Raw genomic sequence first — 20,713 nt, 5'->3', positions numbered from 1 at the left:
AGCGGGGCTTAGCAAGCTGTGTTTTAACGTGTTCTCTGAGTGATTCTGATGCCTGTGAAATTTAAGAACCAGTGGGCTACTTCACCTCCATTAAGTAGGAGGAGAGAGCATCTACTTTAAAAGAACATTTGAGGTTGGGATTGGGGACTTTGAAGGGAGCAGGGAACTGCCACCGGGAGGCCGTCTCTAAGACATCAGCAGAGATGGATGCATGGAGGTGAAGCAGCAGGGAAGTCCTGACCCAGGCTGAAGCTGTCAGCATGCACTGCAGTACTCACTCCTGCGATGTCCCAGAATAGGACAGAAGAAAGAGGGCATTTGAGGTAACCTAGCATTCTGGGTAGAAAGTTTAAGGAAAAGAGGAGTTTAGGAGACTGCTTGGAAGTGACTGGCCATGGAGGGACAAGACTCTTGATGAAGGAAACAAGTATGCTCTGTGGACGTGGCGGCACGGGGGACGCGGGGATCAAGGAGGTCCACTGAGGGTAAGGAAGTGGAGCGGCTCCATGTTTCAGATGTCAGTGCTGAAACGATCCTAAATTCTATCAATGCCCAAGACTTGGGTCTGCTTCCTGCTTCACTGTTCAATTTATATTTCCAAATGGACAAACTTGTATAGAAATAATTTCTATATGATAGAATAAACCAAATTTAAGTTGTATTTTCTGCATTCAAAAATATTTTAATTTCTATCTTTTTCATATCTTGGTCTATTGTTGTCTTCAGCCTTTCTTGAAAAGGATTATATTTTCCTTTTTGTGTGTACTTTTATGTATTTTTCTCTTTTTTGTATATTTCTGTGGTAAAGTACACATAACATAAAAGTAAATATTTTAACCATTTATAAGTGTACAGTTCAGTTATACTTCCCTTTTTACTGAGATAATAATGAAAATAGACTGTAGTTGGTTGGAGGGAAGCTGCATTTACTCAAAAAATTTTAAAGTTGATACTTTGGGTTTCTAACTTTGTTTTGAAATGCTACTGGACCGAGAAATCCAGAAATCTACGAACCACTGCCTTAGTGGAGAGGTGGGATGTGCAGAGTTCAGGGTGGAAATAGGCAAGAATAAAGCCCTAGAGAGAGGAATGTGCGGGGCATTTTTAGGAGGGTGTAGACTAGACTTGCTATAACAAAGTGTTCTTGAAAAGGAGTAGCTGGAATTAAGTTTTGGCCGATTTTTAAATACTTAGTGCCTAATGGATGTTCTGCTCATAGTAGAAATTAAATAAATATTTGTTGGTTGAGTGTAGTGAATGTTCAACTCAGATTCAGAAGAGCCAGAAAATAAAGTTTGAAGTTCAAACTTGACCAGAGCTCCCCAGCAAATATTCCTAGGATGGGTAAGCACTGGGCTAAGCTAGCAAGCCCCTCCCCCATCAAAGGAGCCAGGCAGGACCCAGGGCATCCGATCAGCTCCAGCCCAGAGGTATTCCAGTGTGCTGTACAAATAGTGACAATTGTCTATCGAGGCCAAGACTTCCACAGGAGACTATTAGTCTGGCGGCAGAGCACCATGTGGAGCCCAGGTGACCCTGAGTAATGGGCTCACTCTGCTCGCTGTGGTCTGAGCCAATTAATCACAAAGAGCTAGGAATCAAGAAAGGTAAGTTTTAATTCAATTAGCTGGCATAATCAGGAAGATGTCTCAAATAAACCATCTTCCAGGATTACAGAATCTTAAGGCAATTATATAGAGAAAACGGACAGTAAGGAGAGGGTCCAGGGATGTTGGTCTCCAGGCATCACATTGTTCCACTCTTCTGTCAGCTGTGATGGATAACCTTGTAGGTGTGTTTCCCACCTGTGGTCAGACTATTCCTGGAGAGAAACCCACAGAACAAAGTTTTAATTTATTAAGCTATCAGGGAGTACATACTGTAAGCAGAGGCCATAAATCAGGAGAGCACGTGGATTTCTTAGAGTATGTACAGAGCAGCAAGTAGTCACACAGAAGAGAAGCTGGGCCCATTTAGCACAGTAAAATGGCCTCAGTTTTGCTCACTTACACACGTTCAAAGCTAGAATCATTGGGAAGAAGAGTTCCAAGATAGATAGATGATAGACAGATAGATAGCAAATATTTGCTAATTGCCTCCCCAAATTCATTTCTTCTCCCCCACCTCTCCCTCTCACTTTTTAATAATACCTTGATATTTTCCACAATATGGTGTTGGTGGGATTGACTATACCCCAGCTCCAAGGGTGAGCCCTGATTGGCTTAAACTAATCAGCACTTCTCTTCTCCCAGCCCACAAAGATTGGTTCAGGGATGGGCACATAATCCAGTCAGAGATTTCTTTTCTTTTCTATTCTTTTATTTCCTTTTCTTTTGTTTTTTTTAATGAGGACTCGTAAGAAAAAAGTTCTTATATTTCTGTCTGAAGTTGACACAGAAAGCATGGAACCCTAAGGTGTTGGCAGCCATCTTTGGATCACGTCTGTAGAGCCTACTACAGGAGATGGGAGGAGGTGGAGCAGAGAAGCGGTGAAAGGGAAACTGGGCCCAGGTCCCAATGCTTAAGCCATAGATGAGGGCTGCCGTGAAGCCTATACTATCCCTGGGCTCTGCAATTTCCGCATAAGTCAGTTTGGGTCTTCTCTTTCACTTGCCACTGAAAACTGCTGATGCACCAGGCTAAAGTGATCATCAGAATAAGGAAGAAGAAAGTGGGCATTTGTGGTGAGCTAGCACTCTAGAGAGGAGCTGTTTAAGGAAAAAAACAAGAGGGATCTAGGAGGCTTTGAAGTGACTAGCCGTAAAGGGATGGGGGTGGCATTGGATGGACAGGGAGGGCTGGCTCTGAGCTTCAACATGAAAGAAGACGTGCACATCAGATGATTTCTGTCCTGACCTGTACTTTGATTAACACTACAGGCTTCTCCTCGGGGATAACAAAGGCCCCCACCAACTCCCTAGGGAAATGATGCAACCAGTCATTAGATGGTAGCTGGAGCAGCCGTGAGAGTCAGGAAACGGGAAAGGGTTGCTTGAGCAGTTCCCAGGGATAAAAAGAGGGGGCTAAAAAATGGGGGAGGGGGAGATTGTAAAAGGAAAAAAAAAATGCAGAGGGAAAAAGAAGACATAGATAGAAACCCAGCAAATAGGAGGGCAGCATAACCTGGTTGCTAAGAGAGGACCCTGGGATCAAACAGGCACAGTTCCAAAACCCACGCATCACTGACTAGCTATCTTAACTCATCTCTCTAAGCGTCCCTTTCCTGTCTGCAAATAAGCACGAAAATGCCACTCTTAGATGACTGTGAGGCTCCAAAAATATAATACAGGGAAGCCCCTAGCAGAATGTCTTGCAGGAGTAGGCATTCATTACTTGTGGTTATCTCATAAGAATAAGATGGATGAATGCAGGACAGGAGAGAAAGTAAAACTGCTTTACTTAGCTCCTGACCCTCAGTAGCAAGCAGCAAGCATTCACTCTGCATAGAAACAGAGGGGAACTAAGGGAAATTAAAAGAAAGGGTCACATTAAAATGGCTTTTAAGAAACGCCAATCATGTTTAATTTCCTCTGTTGTACTATTCTCTGACAGAGGCGCTTAGTAAATGCGTGTTGAATTGGGCTGACAATACTTGAGAATTGCCAACATACAAGGGGAAAAAGATCACTTAGAATAGAGTATTAAAACAAATCAAAATATCGCCAGTTTGATTTCAGGTGGCAGTGTGGCGCTACTTCTCGCCAAATCTGGGCTAGCTGGGCAGGGGGCGCTAGCACGTCCTGTCCTCACTGTCTGCCCGGGAGCTGGGATGAGCTGGAGATGACAATCACTGGCGCTTTTGTTCCACCTTGAAATCCTTGCCACAGGAGACCGCCTGGCAATTGGGCTGGGGTTAGGCAGGCGACGCAAATCTGAGAAACAAAGAGAGACCAGGCGGATAGCTCCTGGGACCAGGAAAGAGAGATGGATGGGATTCTGATTTGGCAGTGGCACCTGGTACCCACTACTAATAAATAATAGGACTGTCTAGCATTTATAAGGCACTTTATTGATACTAACAATAAGTCATCTCTATGAAGTACTCTACTAGTGGTAGCAATAAATAGCCATAGCTCTACACCTGCACTATCTCCTTCAGTCTTATCATCATCCGCTAAGTCCGTCTTATTATCACTATTTTGATAAGGAAACTGTGGCTCCGAGGGGTAAAGTCCTTCGGTCACGACAGAGAGGAGTCCAGACTTGACCCCAGACCTCCAGACTCAGGCAGAGCGGTGGCCAAGCTGCCAGGGAGCCTCAGAGGCGCCTTCCCCGCCGAGGGAGGACCGCAGGGGCCCGCCGGGCGCGCAGGTGACTGCACCCCCACGAGGGGGCGGGCTCAGCCGGTCGGTCCCGCCCGGAATCCCCGGCACCCACACACCACTCCACCTGCCCGAGAGCCCGCGGTGGTGCTGGCAGTCCAGGCGCTCCGCCGTCGCCCCAGCCTCGCCCTGCGCCCCTGTGCAGTCCGCCCGCCGTCCGCCCAAGCGTGCCCCTCGCCGCCGCCGCGCTGCACGCCCAGAGTGCGCCCTCTGCCCTCGCGGGGACTGGGGGCCCAGCCACCGTCATGCTGCCCGCCATCTACACGGCCCTGGCGGGGCTGCTGCTCCTGCCGCTGCTAGTGAACCTCTGCTGCCCCTACCTCTTCCAGGACCTGGGCTACTTCCTGCGGGTGGCCGGCGTGGCCCGGCGGGCGCGCAGCTGCGAGCGGCGCCGACCGGTGCGCACCATCCTGCATGGCTTCCTGGAGAAGGTGCGCCAGACGCCGCACAAGCCTTTCGTGCTCTTCCGCGACGAGACGTTCACCTACGCTCAGGTGGACCGGCGCAGCAACCAGGTGGCGCGGGCACTGCACGACCACGTCGGCCTGCGCCAGGGCGACTGCGTGGCGATCTTCATGGGCAATGAACCGACCTACTTGTGGCTGTGGCTGGGGCTGATCAAGCTAGGCTGTCCCATGGCGTGCCTCAACTACAACATCCGCGCCAAGTCCCTGTTGCACTGTTTCCAGTGCTGCGGAGCGAAGGTCCTACTTGTCTCGCCAGGTGAGCCTGGGGACTGCCCCGCCCTGGTACTGGGCTCCTCCGCACCTTCATGAACCTGCCACAGCGTGGTATAGGGGTTGGAGAGGGAGATTCAGATCGGAACTGGAGAGGTAGGGAGAGGGGATGACAACCCTTCCTCGAAACGCTAGTTATCGATTAGAACGGCCTGCTGTGGAAGCTGACCGTGCCAGGCACTATACTAAGCACTATCCATATAGTGGTGCTTTTAATCTTCACAGTAGGTAGGGTTTACTATCAGACTTTGTAGATGAGACTATTGAGGCCAGAGAGGTGAATTCTCACTGCAGAGAAAAGCTGACCTCACCTGATCCCCAAGGAGAAGACTTTGGGGAATCTGCCGCAGTGCCCTTGTGAACTCCCACTGCATCTACAGCAGTAGTGCCGTTTGGTTCTGTTGTTACTTCCTGCCACATTTCAACCGAGACCTGAAATGGTAACTTCATGCTAACTTCATAGTGACCAGGCCAGGAAGAAACTGAGACCCTGTTACCTACAGGACTGCTGGTTTTCTCTTCCCAGAAGTCTTGTCTCTGTGCTTGAGTAAGGACCAGGGGTTGCTTGTCACGCTATCATAGAGAGGAGGCCTAACCAGGTGTGGCTGAAAGACATGGAACCATAGGAAGCCTCACCTTTCTGGAATGGCTTTCTGTGCCAGGCTCTATGCTGAATACTTTAATTACTCTGAGAGATAATATACTATTACCCCCTGTTATACAGTTAAGGAAACTGAGGCTTAAAATTCCAACCTGGGTCTGTCCAACTTCAAAACCCATGGCTTTCCCTCCGTCGTGCTGCCTGCCTCTTCGTGGATGTAAAGTGTTATAGCTGGAAGGGATCTAGCATCCATTTGCTCTCCCCCTTCATTTCATAGCTGAGGCCAGCTAAGCAGTCGGCCTAGTGTCACAGAACGATGAGGTGTCTGTTCACTTGTAGGAAACATACATACTTGTTTCACACGGCGTAAAATAAATAATCCAAAAAATGAAGGCTTTGTATAGAAGTTTAAAAGCAAGGGGATAATTTTAAAGGTAGCCACGTTATTTGAAGGGGGTGGTGTTTTCAAGAAAATTCTCAACAATTTCTAGCTACCTGGGAAAAGAGACAACTTCACCACTGAGTAACTGGAAGACTCTTTCAAATCTAGTTACCAGTTAATTCAGAGGGAAGTCATTAGCACGATGATCTTTGTACCACTTCAGGTGGGATTTAAATCCTGTTTACCTGCATGGTACCCCAGCCCCCCTGTGAGGGAGGTCAAGGACTGGGAGTTTTATTGATAAAGAAGTCTGGGTTTAAATAACTAATAGACTTTGGTTTTGTAATCAAGTCAGAAATACAACTGGATAGCTCCTTTCCCACCCAGGCCAACAGTCCTCTGCCATTTGAGTGTGATGTTAGGTCAGTTATGTGGAGGGTATAATGAAATTGTGACGTTCAGATCAAATGTGAACCACACTTTCCCGTGGACGTCCGGCCCTCTCTGGCAGTAAACTGACCTTTGAGAGAGGCCGTGCATTTGAAAAACATTCAGTTATTCCACGTCACTCAGAGACTATTGGACACCATGCAGGATTACACTCTGACCTGAAACAGTTCCTGCCAAGAGAGTAACAGAGTCCAAAGTCGCATGCTTGGTAAATGCGCCCATGTGTAAATGTGTTGAATGGACTGATTCTTAGAATTCTTTAAAGTTGGAAGGGAGCTTAGAAATATTCTAATCCTATAATCCTCTAACTTTAATGAGTGTGTGATATTTCAATAAAAAGTTTAGAAAAGAAATTTCAAGGAACGTGAAAATCAACTGAGAATCTTGTTTTAAGAAACAGATTCCTGAGCCCCATCCTCAAAAAACACTGATTCAATAAGACTGTGGTGGGGCCCAGGAATGTGTATTTTTATAACAAGCCCCACCCCCAGAGGATTTTGAAGCAAATGGTCTGAGGACTAGGCTTTGAGAAACAATCAGCCTAGTTTCCACTTGTTTTATAGTCGAGCAAACAAAGGCTCAGAGGGGTGATATCAGTTGCCTATGGTCACATGGCTAGTTAGCAACACAGAGCTGGGGACAGAACCTGAGTTTTTTTCTCACGTCCAGAGTACTTTTTATTTATTACACCATCTGAACGTGGTACATAAAGATGAGAAACTTTAGAAATATTGGAGGGGTGGAAATTCAACTGGGTTTGATTCTGTGCTTTGAATTTCAGCCTTAGGGCTATGGAGTTAATAAGAGAGCTTGAGTTCCAACTATCTGTGAAATTCTGGAGTGCGTGTGAAGGACCAGCACAGTGGCATTGATCATAAGCATTGATCCAGTTGTCCTGAATTGGGGGACTCTTCATAAAGCTTAACAGAGCTCAACCCTCTCAGAAATGTCAGTACCCAATTATTCCTTCAGAATGTACTTACAGAAAGTCAGAGATTCACAAAGACTTCCCTGAATCAAACAGAAGCACTGGTCTCCCAGAGAATATGATTTACTCTCTGTAGTGCTTTTCAGGATCCTTCTCCATAGATGAGTCTGATGTACATAATCACATGGAAAAATTGCCTTCAGCTGTTTGAACCTGTATCAACGTTGTAGTTGATAGAAACCAACTTATTGGGCCAGTAGTTTTTGAAGCAACTTCCCAAACATAAAATATAGGCGGAACAAGAAAGCATATTTAATTTCATACAACATAGGATATTTTGTAAAAAACATCCAAAAGAGCCCAGAAAATAGTAAATTTGCTTTGTTTCCATTTATGCTAGCATTAAGCTCATCACTAAACTAGTGCTTCTACTGCAAGGATAACCCAGACCTCCTTCATTGGCTCCCTGGCCAGGTCTATACCACCTGGCTCAACATAACCATGCAAGAAGTTCCACGGTATAGGAACTACTCTTGTACAAGGCCTTAGTAACAGTTAAAGATACTCTCTACTGTAAGACTGAGATCCAGAAATGTTATAAAATGTTCTAGATTACCTTTGACCTGGTTTTGCAAGGTTGTGAAAAATAAATTGGACCTCTTTTAAACAATGTGATAAAGGAAAATACTTCCAATAATGTTCAGAGACATTGCATCATTGAAAGTCCTAAAACAGAAGAACTTCATTATAAAGTAGTGTCAGGACGAAGGATAATTCTTGTCACAAACTTTTGAGGTTAGATTAAGAAAAGCAGATGGTACTATCTGTTTTCACATTAAGGAACATTTAGAGAGTCCCCACAAGGAACAAGCTAGTTGCTATGGTGGGATGGGAAGACACGATGATTAGGTCAAGGATCTTACAGTCCTGTAAAAGAATTAAGCCAAGTATATAAATGACTGTGACACCCAGGAGAATGTGATGAGTATGCTGAGAGAGCTACAAAGTGCTGTGGGGGGAAAAAGAGCAGAGAGTGAAGGCTTCTTGAGGGCACTGATGACTGAGCTGGGCAACTGCAGTTGGGGAGGGGGCGTCCGCAAGGGGACCCCAGAGGCAGTTTTTCATCAGGTCTGTAACACAGTGAGATGCTTATTAAAGCGTTTTACTACGTAAGGATAACAGCTTGCTGGACTTAGTAGTCGTTTTTTAAATTGTTTACTGAAGAGACTCTACTGTAGAAAAAATAGGGACTCAGAGAATCTAAGGAATGGCCAACAGCAGTGGCCTCACCTCTGTGGAAGGAGATAATTTTCCAGTGCCAACTTTAGTCAAGGATCAGAGTATAGAGATAATCTTATCTCAACCCCTCTGGTTTCTCTGGGCTGCCCAAGAGTAACTTAGATGATTGCCTCAGTGCACCCTGATTGTCTCGAAGGCTTAGAATTCTCTTATATATCTTTGAATAATGCCCAAGTAATACCTGGCACATAGTAGTCACTCAATAAATGTTTGTGGCATTAATGAGTTCCACCATTCTGGTTGATTGTAACAGGCTTTCTTCTCTGAAGCTTGAGAACCATTGGATTGGGCATGAGGGCAGGAAAAATGATGCTAAGAAAGATCAAATGTATTCTGAATTGAGAAAATCCACGTAGACCCAATCTCCCTCAGGCCCAGCCTCACTCTCCCACAGACTTGTTTACCTCTGACCAGTGGACTGTAGGAGAAAGGTGCTCTCTCTGGGTCTTGTTGCCAGAGAGGGAACTGGTGATGAGCACAGGATGGGCTGGGACCATAGTGGGGAGTGTCTGTGCATAGGCTAGTGGAGGACAGACACCCAGACGTCAAATGAGTAATGTATTCAAGGGCTGGGATCCCAACCATGTAGCCCAAGTTCTGAATAGAAAGCTAGCTTAAAGATATTCTCTCAAACTTTTCTTCTTGGCCTGTTCATAACTAAAGGTTGCAAGGGGGGTGGTTGTACAACTCCATTTGAAAACAAACTAGCACTTTGCTAACATACTTGAGAATACTTAAAAGTTCTTTTTCTTCGGAAACAAGAAAAGAATGAAGAGGTAAAAACAAAATAAAGTCTAAATCAGCTGTTACTCTTATTGAATCTGAGAAAGGAGAGAGTTTGGATTATTCTGCCTAATGAGTCTAAGGGCCCAGTATTTACAAAGGACCACCCCCGACACACACACACGGCCTCTGAGAGATAGGGAAGTAGCTAGTTGGTAGATAGGTGACGTGGTTGCTTATGGATATCAAATGATAACAATTATGTAAGGCCTGGTGTGACTTGGTAACCCCATGACAAGGAATTCCCCTTGATTCCAGGGCTATTTAGAAAGCAAGAGTTCACATAAGCAAGAACTTTGAGAGAAATGAAAAGTAATATTAAGAAATTATATAGTTACATAAATGTAAGCTGAGTGTCTATTTTCCTGTTAAAGATTTACTTACTCCTGGCAGGACTTAACCTTGGTTAAAGAGCTTTCTGATCTTAGGGGGATTGATTTTGGGGGCCAGGGAGAGGGAAAGGCCTATGCCTGCCTCTATCTGTTGATGTACAGACTAGACGATAGGTTATTAAATATTATAACTCCAAACTGCCAGTGACGGAAATGCAACATCCCAGTTACAAACGGCCTTTTCAAACTATTTTCAGACTGTCTGCAAGAGCTGTGTTAGAACCAGTTTGGGATTCTGTTGCCTTTCTGAATGAAGAAAAGATAAGTCTTCCATCCTGACTTGTTCATCTACCAACCGTTTCACAATCATCCCGGAATTTCCATCAGAACGCATTTCCTTTCACTGGCTTCTTTTCAGGTCTTCCTTTACTGATAAACATTTCTAGGGTGTTTTCTTTAACAAACTCCATCAGTTAGCCATTCTATGAGGCGATCTAAGAGCAGAACAAGCTAGAAGATTAAACGCTTCCCCTATTGGAAAGCTGCAGGTGTAGCCAGTAGCCTCTTGCCACATTGGTGATGAAGATTGCTTCCAATTACCACCCGCCCTCTCTCCCTGCTTTCTAGGAATGGGCCTGTGTATTCAGAAATTTCTCTTCTTCCCTTCTTCAAAAACAAAGGAGCAGGAGAAGGGAAACTTTCTATGCTACCTTGATATTTTTTTATTTTCTTTTTAACAAGACAGATTTTAAGTGGGGGGAAGTGGGATTTTGTAATCCCTCAATTTTCTATCACTCACATGTGTACTGCTTTCTCTGGGGTTCTGTTTCAACCCGTGATGGAAACCTAGACTATTGAAGAAGTGACAGGTCTATTCTACGCCCTTCAGGCAACTTTCCGTGAATACTATTTCTCATTCCCAAGCTTTTCATAAAGCTCAAGGTTATGCTTCATCAAAAAGATGAACAAGAAATCACCCATATTACTCTTTCAAGGCAGATCCACATGCTTTAACAAGCACTGAGCAGAAGGTCAAGTAGACAGCACCTTCCAGAATGTAAGGCACGTTACCAAAACTTGAACCTGAACGGCTAACACAAGGAGGTGGGATGCCCAGAAGCCCACGGTAATTCTTTTTATTTTGTTTGTAATCTTCCATGCATACACTTGCTGAGCCTCTGTCCTCATTTGTACAACAGGGTTGCCGGTATTTCGAACACAGGGTTGTTGTGGAAATTATGTGAAGTGATGTATGGAAAGCTACTATACAAATTGTTCTATGCAAGTGAATATTTGCAATCTTCGTTATCAGTAAGAATGAAAGGTGTAGCGGATGCTGCGATGCGCTGCCCAAATCTCCACAGCAGGACTGAGGTGCTTGTTCCTCAGCTGCTGGGAGCATTGGCAGTTGATAGCTGCCAGCTGAGGCCCTTTCCGGAACTTTCTGGCTTGAAGAAAGCCACTTTGCCCAAAGTCAAGCACCACCTCTCCCAGCCTGCATCCAGTGACTGGTTGTTGGGCAGGCATGAAGGTAGAGCCCACTTCCCTTAATTTGGGTCGACCCTGAAGGGCCATCCCAGGCCCAGAGTCCCCATAGGATCAGAGGATCAGCCGAGGGATGCCACCGTTATGACTGCGTCACAGTTCAGCTTCTCCCTCTGTCCAGTCTACTTCCCTTGCAACCTCACAGGTGTCGTTCCTGAGAGCACACAGAATCTGAGACCCAGGGAACTCAACCCATGACAAATAGGATTATTTGAGCTATGTGTCCTGGCTGATTACCACTTTTATCTTAAGCAGACTTTACAATAGGAATTACAAAAAAAAAAATTCATGTGTGAAGGAGAAAACATGAATTATATTTATAAAAGACTTAAGACGCTGAATATCAAGTGTGTAGTTAATAAATGGCATTCACATCCAGAATTTCCTTTCAGATTGTTACATTTACAGGAAGGAAGGCTGCTACATAGGACATATTAGGTGTGTCCTGGTGTGGTTGCCGAGCCGCTGGAACCCCAAGTCAATGCCCAAACGCGAATTCTACACCAACAGCCCAGAGGACGAGCAGGGAAATTGTGTTGGACAGGGGCAGTGACCTTCCATTCAGATGAGGTGACTTCTGTGAAAGGTCAGGGATAACAAACTAAATGCCTGCAGAGGGCCAGGTAGAAGCATGAATGAAGTAGAAGATGCATGTGCTAAATTGCTTGAACTGTGATCCAGGATGACTCCTGCTTAATTACATTTGCTTTTACTTTTATTATTACTATTATTAATTTTAGATATACAACTAATGCCTAAGTATGTTTTCCTTTAAAAAATACAGAAAAAATTAAAGTCCCTTTTGACCTATAATTTTCCTCTCATCAAGACTGTTACTAAATCCTGTCTATTCCATCTCCCAAACATCTCTTAAATACATCGACTTCTCTCCACTCCCTGTTGCTACCTTAATGCAAACAAGCTTAATCTACCAAATCTCTGGTCTTGCCCCCTCCAATCCATTTACCTGACTTAAGTCAGGTCTCTACCTACATCCCAGCCTCTTCTCCCAACCTTCTTCCCCTCCCATTCTCCATTCCAGTCAGCTTCAGCCTCTTTTAGTTACTTTGGCACCATGCTGTTTGCCTCTGGGCCTTTGCATATGCTGTTCCCTCTACTAGAAACAGGCTCAGTCAATTTCAGTGGATCTTCCTCTTGCCAATGCCTGCTCATCTTTCAGGTCTCAGTTTAGATAACACTTCCTTGGAAATGTCTTTGTGCCCCTCCCCTGTGCTTCCAAAGCACCATCTCCTTCCCTTATTGTGACACCTCTGACACCTTATTTTAATGGATTATTTCATTTTCTGTTTCCTCCGCCAATAGACCAGAGATCTATGAAAACAGGTACAGTGTCTGGTTTGCTCACTGTTGCATCCAGTGCTTGGAATCATGCCTGGCACATGGGGAGCTCTCTTCAAATAGATGCTGGATAAATGTTGGGAGAGAGGGAGGAAGGGAGTAAGAACAAATCCAGGTAATTTCTGAACGTTATTTGACTATATCACCTCAGCCTCAGACAGAAGGGAAGGAGGAGATTTCTTCATTCTCAAATAGCTATAGTAGTTGTTTTTTAATTTACTTTTGTGACCCCTTACTTGTATGCAAACCATACCTGCTTCACAGAAATTATTTTGCATTTTATTTTATTAGAGATCTGTCAACTCACAGTATTGCAAGAGCTGAATCCTTTAAAATCAACAGCTTTCGCTTATTCCTCTGTCTCTTCCATACTGACTGATACAATACTTTGTGCAGATTCTTTCAATTATTAACATTTATTGAGCATTTATCTAGTGTTTGGGGGGGTACCAAGATGATTAAGTTATAATCCTTTAATCTGAAAGTTTTCAGTGTCTAACAGAGGAGAAAACGAACTGAAGCATGTCATACTACATACTAAGTGCCCTGGGAGAAGTCTATGCAGGCTTCGGTGGGGGCAGCTAACTTGACTCTGTGGCAAGGCAACAGAGAGAGGTGGCACGGAGGCTGAGTCTCGAAGGATGAGCTGGAGTTTTCCAGGTGACCAGTGGGTGAGAGCACATTCCGAGCAGAGTACGGGCACATCCCATTCATATAGATCAGTGTGGTTAGAGGAAAGGGACAAAAGGTAGATAGTAGGCTATTGAAGGAATTTAAACAGGGCAGTAACGGGAAGTCAGGCAGTAGTGTGGCTGATAAACTGGAAGCAGGGAGAGGTTAGAGGCAAGGAGGAGGTCAGGAGGCTATTGTGATGATCTGTGGGAAATATAGTGAGGACCTGAACCAAGGCAGTGGCAGGGGCTAGGACGTTACCGCTCCAGCTTTTATAACAGTAATATTTTTTATAATCTTCCTGAAATGCTGAAGAACGAGAGAGAAACCAGGCAAAATAAAAGAGTAGAGGAGGGCAAAAAAAGACGGAAGCTCATCTAATAGAGATTGAAAAAAGAACTGAGGCAAGTAGTACATTAAAGAATGAGAGCCAATAGAAACTCCAGGAGAAAACAGTTCAAGAAAGGAAATATGGTTAGAGTATTTTATTTGGCTCTGCCGTGAATGATAGATACTTAGTCACCATCTTGTCGATCTTGATGATTGGTTTTCATCTTCTAGAGCCAACCCGTAGGCAACGCTGGGAAGACAGAATTATGTCTCAGAATAGATGTAAATACCATTAACCCAGATAAAGTAAAGTAAAGATCATAACTGTTGGGAGTAGACGGGGTAAAATGGAGGTGGGGATCAAAATTGATAGGTCAGAGATAGCAGGAAAAGCACATTCTTTGGTGATGGAGAGGTGATTGCCAGAAGAAACAGCTAAAAAAAACTGAAAGTGATTGCATCTGAGCAAAAGGTTTCGTTGTGAGGACAGGTGGGGTAAGGACCTACTGATTTTCATTATAAACCCTTTTGTACTATTTGATTTATTTTACCAAGTGCATGAGTCCTTTGGTTAACATGCTTTAAAACTTTTTAAATGCGTCTATCCAGATGATATTTCTTGTCTTGATGGAGACATCATACACAACATCTGAAAAACAAAGCATATCAGATGAATCAGGTATAGGCTCCCCAAGGTAATTCCCAGGGGTACTGAGTCACCTTCCCATTAAGAATAAGTCTATTCACTTCAGTTATCACAATTCAAGACAAGTGAGTTTAAAGGCCATCCCATCTTATGGTTTAAGGGCACAGAAATCCAGTGGCAAACATGAAATGTGGTTTACATATTAACTCAGTGCCTTTAAAATTTTTTGACCTTGAACTGCAGTGAAAAATACATTTGTGGGGGGCCAGCCCCTTTGCATAGTGGTCAAGTTCAGCGCACTCTGCTTCGGAAGCTTGGGTTCACAGGTTTGGATCCCGGGCACAGACCTACACCACTCGTCAGCATGCTATGGCAATGACCCACCTATAAAATAGAGGAAGATTGGCAAGAGATGTTAGCTCAGGGCGAATCTTCCTCAGGCAAGAAAAAACAATACATTTGTGTGTGACCCAGTGCTCAGACACCACATAACTGAAACAAAACTTTTTTAAAAACAATACTTACCTGTTACTATGTGTGATGTGCTCTGAAATGTTCTATTTCATTCTCTCTTAATTTTTTTAAATACTGGTCACTTTAAACTTTAACAATCCACTACTGTATTGTGACCCACAGTCTGAAAAACATGCTAATCAGTCCTTTTTGCCTCAGACCAGAGAATGTGCTTATGAAATTTGGAGGTTATTTCTCAGATCGCTGAACCTTTCTAGTGGAACTACTTGTTACTGATGTGTGGGAAAAAAAATGAAAATATGGTATATAAAGTTGGCTTCTATCATCTTTGTTATTTAGCGCAGCTCTCTTATTTTCATTTCTCTTCTCCTTCCTTAAATTTTCTTTTTTCTTTTTATCGCTGGTCTTGTGGGGCACATATTAGGAATAACTAAATTCATTTCTGGAGAATTTTGAGATGTATGCCAAACATGTGTATAATTTATGCACTATATCCTTTGGTTTTTACCCATACGTCCATTTGTTTGTACAGATTTTAACCAACCATCTGCTGCTTATGAAACCATCAAAACCCAGCCTTCCCTCAACTATTGGAATCGTGTGATATTTTCAGATGTGGCAAATTCTATGTTTAAAAATGCATAACTATAAGCATGACTTGTCATGTCTAGACATTTTAGCAAAAATTATACTGAAAACAAATACCATAAAGTTTATTGCACTGATAAAATGTTAATGGACTAATTAAATTTGTTTGGATTTTTTTTTCTTGTTAAATTAAGAATTACAAGAAGCTATTGAAGAGGTGCTGCCAAGCCTGAAAAAAGATGATGTGTCTGTTTATTATGTGAGCAGAACTTCTAACACAGATGGGATCGACTCTTTGCTGGACAAGGTGGATGAAGTGTCGACGGAACCCATTCCAGAATCGTGGAGGTCGGAAGTCACTTTCTCCACTCCTGCCTTGTACATTTATACTTCTGGAACCACAGGTAAAAATAAAGAGAGGATTCTCAAAGAAATGCACCTATCCTGAAGGAGTTAAATTTGGGCTAGGTTTTCAAATGTTCTCTTTCTTTGGCGAAATTTATCAGATAACTAATACGTGAGAGGATTTAGCTCTTTGCCCGTGGGAACTGATCTTATTTCATAGCATATGATCCCATTTGAGTTTCTCCAAGCAGATTTCCCCCTAGTTGGTATGTAGAACAGAAAAAGAGGTTAACCAAGAACTACAAAAATAGGTATGACAATGGATGAAATTTGGCACTGAATAAGTTGTTAGAATTTTTTTAATAATTGTTTATTTTTTAATGATTGTATTTTGATTATATTATATTCATAGTCCATATATAATATGTAACCAATTATAAATGGAATACCAGAGAATACTATAGGACAATAATGGGTTATATTTATATAATATTTTCACCACTATCATCCACCTATTCATCACTGACTTGGAGCTCTTTGGTGCTGCAGGTGTAGGATGGCTCTAGCTCAGGGCCTAAAATACTATATTTCATCAAATTTAGGATGGCTTCAACTGTAAGCTGCACTATTATTTTATGAGCCACCAAGAAAAAACACTGCCAATTAACAGTGTTATTGGAACACTGCTATATGGAACAGGCACTATTAAGGGTAGGATGTACTAGGCCCTCTCTTAGGAGCTTTATAGCATATGTTCCTACAACTCTCCCACCACCCTTAAGATAGGTACTACTCTTATTCCCATTTTACAGATTCAGAAACTGGCACTTAGAGATTTCAAGAACTTCCCAAGATAAGAAGTAGAAGTGTCAGGATTCACCTTGGTAGGCTGACTCCACAGCTCATACAACTGACCGCTCTGCCACAATACCTCCTAGTTCATCCATTTAACAGATATTTAGTGTCTGCCTACTCTAGGCCAGGCAGAATGTTACCAAAATGTAATAATATGAAACCTGAGGGATATATTTAAAAGGAGGACATGGGCCAGCCCCTGTGGCCTAGTGGGTAAGTTTGGCACTCTCCACTTCAGCAGCCCAGGTTCAGTTCCTGAGCACAGACCTACACCATTCATCAGCAGCCATGATGTGGTGGCAGCTCACATATAAAAAGAAGAAGATTGGCAACAGATGTTAGCTCAGGGCGAATCTTCTTCAGCAAAAAAAAAGAAAGGAAGAAAAAAGAAACAAAAGGAGGACAGGAAGCCAGCCCCAGAATGCTGATTATTAACATTAGAAAATTGAATATGTGAAAGTTTCATCACTTTTGGTTAAAATTTTAATTCAATTTAAGCAGGTAATATATGCATGCATTTTCCTTGTAAAATAATCAAACATTATAGATAAGGCTAAAGGTATCTTCAAGCCTTTTATCTGAACACCACCCTACGGGTACTCTCTCCTTCACCTCCACCGGCTCTCAGCACCCATCTCATCTCCCAGTTCCCAGACCTGAGTTTAACCTGAGTGTCGACATCCTTTTGTACAGTCACTTTAGCTAAATATTTTCTTTACGTAAATGAGGAGAGAAGGATGGGAATGACACATTAAAACTGGTGTCCGGGGCTGGCCCAGTGGCACAGCAGTTAAGTGCGCACTTCTGCTTCTCGGCAGCCTGGGGTTCGCCGGTTCAGATCCCGGGTGCGGACATGGCAGCGCTTGGCACGCCATGCTGTGGTAGGCGTCCCACATATAAAGTAGAGGAAGATGGGCACAGATGTTAGCTCAGGGCCAGGCTTCCTCAGCAAAAAGAGGAGGACTGGCAGTAGTTAGCTCAGGGCTGATCTTCCTCAAAAAAAAATAAAATAAAATAAAAAATAAAACTGGTGTCCAAAGCATAATGTCTATCATTTTTTTATTTGTCAAAAGTTTTATATTGGGGCTGGCCGGGTGGTGTAGTGGTTAAGTTTGCACGTTCCACTTGGGCGGCCCAGGGTTCACAGGTTCAGCACCTAGGCGTGGACCAAGCACTGCTCGTCATGCCACACTGTGGCAGCATCCCACATAAAACAAAGGAAGATTGGCACAGATGTTATCTCAACAACAATCTTTCTCAAGCAAAAAGAGGAAGATTGGCAACAGATTTTAGCTCAGGGCCAATCCTCCTCACACACACACAAAAAAATTATATATTGCCATGCCAACATGATGGTGGGATGACAGTTAACCAAATGCTTCCACTACATACATACACACTATGTTAATATAAGGGACTTTTATCCTCTTTCTTAATAGAATGGTAAAATTAAACTGCAAACTTTGATTTGGGAAACAATTGACATAAAACGAGGCCTTAGTTAGTGACAGGGAGTTCTATCTAGTCTTAATACTGAACAGACAAGTATGAAATTTCTACACAATGCAGGTCTTGGTGGTCAAACACCCACCTTAGGTAGAAAAAGAGAATGAACACTCTTTAATTTAATCCCATAATTCAGAATTTATATTTAATTGGAAGATAATTGGGTTGATGTTTATTTCACTTTTCTCATCTCTGAATAAAATATTTGCTAAATTACTCCTGTAAATGTTAAAAGAACTCATTTAAGCCACTAGAGAACAAATGTTTTCTCTGTTCCTCAAAGACAGTCATTAGCACAAAATTATTTAATAGTTACCAAATATTCTTATTTCTTCATTAATACAAAATCTTAAATTAAGGAATTTCTGAAAGTTCTTCAAAGCGGCAAACGATGTGCATTTCTTTTTTAAAAATATGATTCAGAGCTTTTACTATTCAGATGATTTTTTTCCATGGTGAATACAGTTGATTTATTGATGCTTTCTTTTATTTCTTAATGTTAGTATAGAATCGGGCGTGAATACTAACACAATGCCGCTGGCCCACTGTCAAAGAAGCTGCATTTTGAATTGTGTTTGTAAGTTCATAGATTGCTGGCCACATTGCTTTGCCTTATAACAAACTGCTGTAATTTAGGCAATCCCTGGCTGAGGTACCATCGAGTGTTGAATGCTCTGAGTCTACAGGGAACCGCCTTCCTCTTCACAAAGCCAGTGTAGCCACTCAGGTTGTAAACTCGAGCCCCAGCCCCTTAGTAATGACGTCATCCCTTCCCCAACTAAACGGACTTTCCATGGGAAGCAATATAAGCATAGCCTTTCAACAGAATCTTACCAAAAAATTACGTAAATTGTAGTTCAGAAAATGCAAGTGTATTACTCTGGTGTACTAAAACGACACCAAGATGCCACTTTTCACCTTTCAGATTGGCAAAAATCCCCACATTTGAGAGCACACTATGGCAGGCTGTGAGGAAGCAGGTACACTCACGTATTGCTGACGGGAAGGTGAATGGGGACAGCCCTTATAACTGGCAATGGGGCAGTATCTATCGAAATTACAAAGACTTATACCTTTTGACCCTGTAATCTCATGTCAGCAGGTTTATCCTAAAGATATAGCATCATTCATAATGTGAGCTACCAGGTGCTCCAGGCTATTCACCGCAACATCATTTGAAATAGCAAAGCACTATAAATAAATTATAATACACACATACAAATGACTTGATGCAACTGAAAGAGAGAGAATAAATGAATGAATAAATAAGGGAAATTTCTATGTACAAATACAGAGAGAGCTTCAAGATACATTGTTAAGTGGAAGGGAAAAAAGCGCAGAAGAGTGTGCATATTTTTTTTAATGGAGGAAAGGGCAAGAACATATGAGCAAATGTTCATATTTGCTTTTATTTATATAAAGAAAGCCCAGAAAAGTACATAAGAAATTCATAAAAGTGGTATGAAAGAAGGTGATGAGATGAATAGGCTATTTAATCTCTCTGAATCTCAGCCTTCTCATCTGTAGATTCGAGAGTATAATTCTACTTATTCATTAAGAAATTAAATGAAATTTTGAAAATGCCTTGCAAGGTGATAGGCACAGAGCAGAAATTCAATAGGTGTTCATTCCTTTCTCTTCAAATTACTACTGTAATAATCGTCTAACTCAGGGGTCAGCAAACTATGGCCTATGGGCCAAATACAGCCCCCACAACCCCCCATCTGTTTTTGTAAAGTTTTATCAGAACGCAGCCACATTCTTCCTTTCTGTGTTTGGCTGCTTTCGGCTGAAAGAGCAGAGTTGAGTAATTGCAGCAGAAACTCTATGACCCTGCAAAACCTAAAACATAAACTATCTGGTCCTTTACAGAGAAAATTTGCCGACTCCTGGTCTAACTGATCCTGGCCATGCCCTGTGCATTTCTGTAATCACGAGATGATGACTCTTCCTAAGCGAGGTCCCTCTCCCAGACCACGTGTCTGTGAATGACCCATCTTGGCTCACTCATGCCTTCTCTTGTGTCTTGCAAAGGTCTCCCAAAAGCTGCAATGATCAATCATCGTCGCTTATGGCATGCAACCGGCCTGGCTGTTTCAAGCGGGATTAAGAAAGATGACGTCATCTATACCACTTTACCCTTGTACCACAGTGCTGGGCTGATGATCGGCGCAAATGGATGTATGGTGATTGGTAAGCTTTTCTCCTCAACAAGACATCGGAGCTCAGTGCACATTCACAGCTGCTCACAAGGAAAAGTAATACAAGATTTGGCTACTCTCCTGTGTGCTAGGAACACTGTTTAATTCTATGTTAATAACAAGACTATTTGGCTCACGCATCGCAAGCAGTTATGTAAAATAATTTATAGTTTCTCACGCCTACTTGTCTAGTAATGTAATGCTGTAATTGTTTAGTTTATCAAGGAGGAAACTTCTTTAAAATATTTTAGGTCTTTATCCAGGTTAAGACATTTAATTCTTATATTCCATAAATAATTCTCTTACATCATTTCCATCTTCAGAAATCTACACATTTATCTCCATCAGCATCGGATTT

The 20,713-nt window shown here is 42.7% G+C and overlaps 1 protein-coding gene and 1 long non-coding RNA gene across 2 annotated transcripts in view; one reads left to right on the top strand and one right to left on the bottom strand.

Annotated features, from left to right (window-relative positions):
* Positions 1-1,598: 1,598 nt before the first annotated feature.
* LOC139076674 (uncharacterized) lies at positions 1,599-4,774 on the bottom strand. Its single transcript, XR_011528514.1, has 2 exons — positions 4,643-4,774; positions 1,599-1,822 (listed from the first exon to the last, which is right to left on the bottom strand). It is a non-coding gene; the product is annotated as an uncharacterized lncRNA (long non-coding RNA).
* SLC27A2 (solute carrier family 27 member 2) overlaps positions 4,188-20,713 on the top strand; it is a 46,494-nt gene continuing 29,968 nt past the window's right edge. Inside the window, exons 1-3 of the mRNA XM_008513859.2 lie at positions 4,188-5,045; positions 15,643-15,852; positions 20,189-20,347. Coding sequence (XP_008512081.2) covers positions 4,568-5,045; positions 15,643-15,852; positions 20,189-20,347 — 847 coding nt within the window. The 5' untranslated portion in view covers positions 4,188-4,567. The remainder of the gene's footprint in view (positions 5,046-15,642; positions 15,853-20,188; positions 20,348-20,713) is intronic.

This window comes from Equus przewalskii, chromosome 1 (genome assembly GCF_037783145.1).
Source record: "Equus przewalskii isolate Varuska chromosome 1, EquPr2, whole genome shotgun sequence".
Taxonomy (NCBI): domain Eukaryota; kingdom Metazoa; phylum Chordata; class Mammalia; order Perissodactyla; family Equidae; genus Equus; species Equus przewalskii.
Note: the sequence above shows the minus strand (reverse complement) of the source record. Positions and strands in the feature narration are given on the sequence as shown.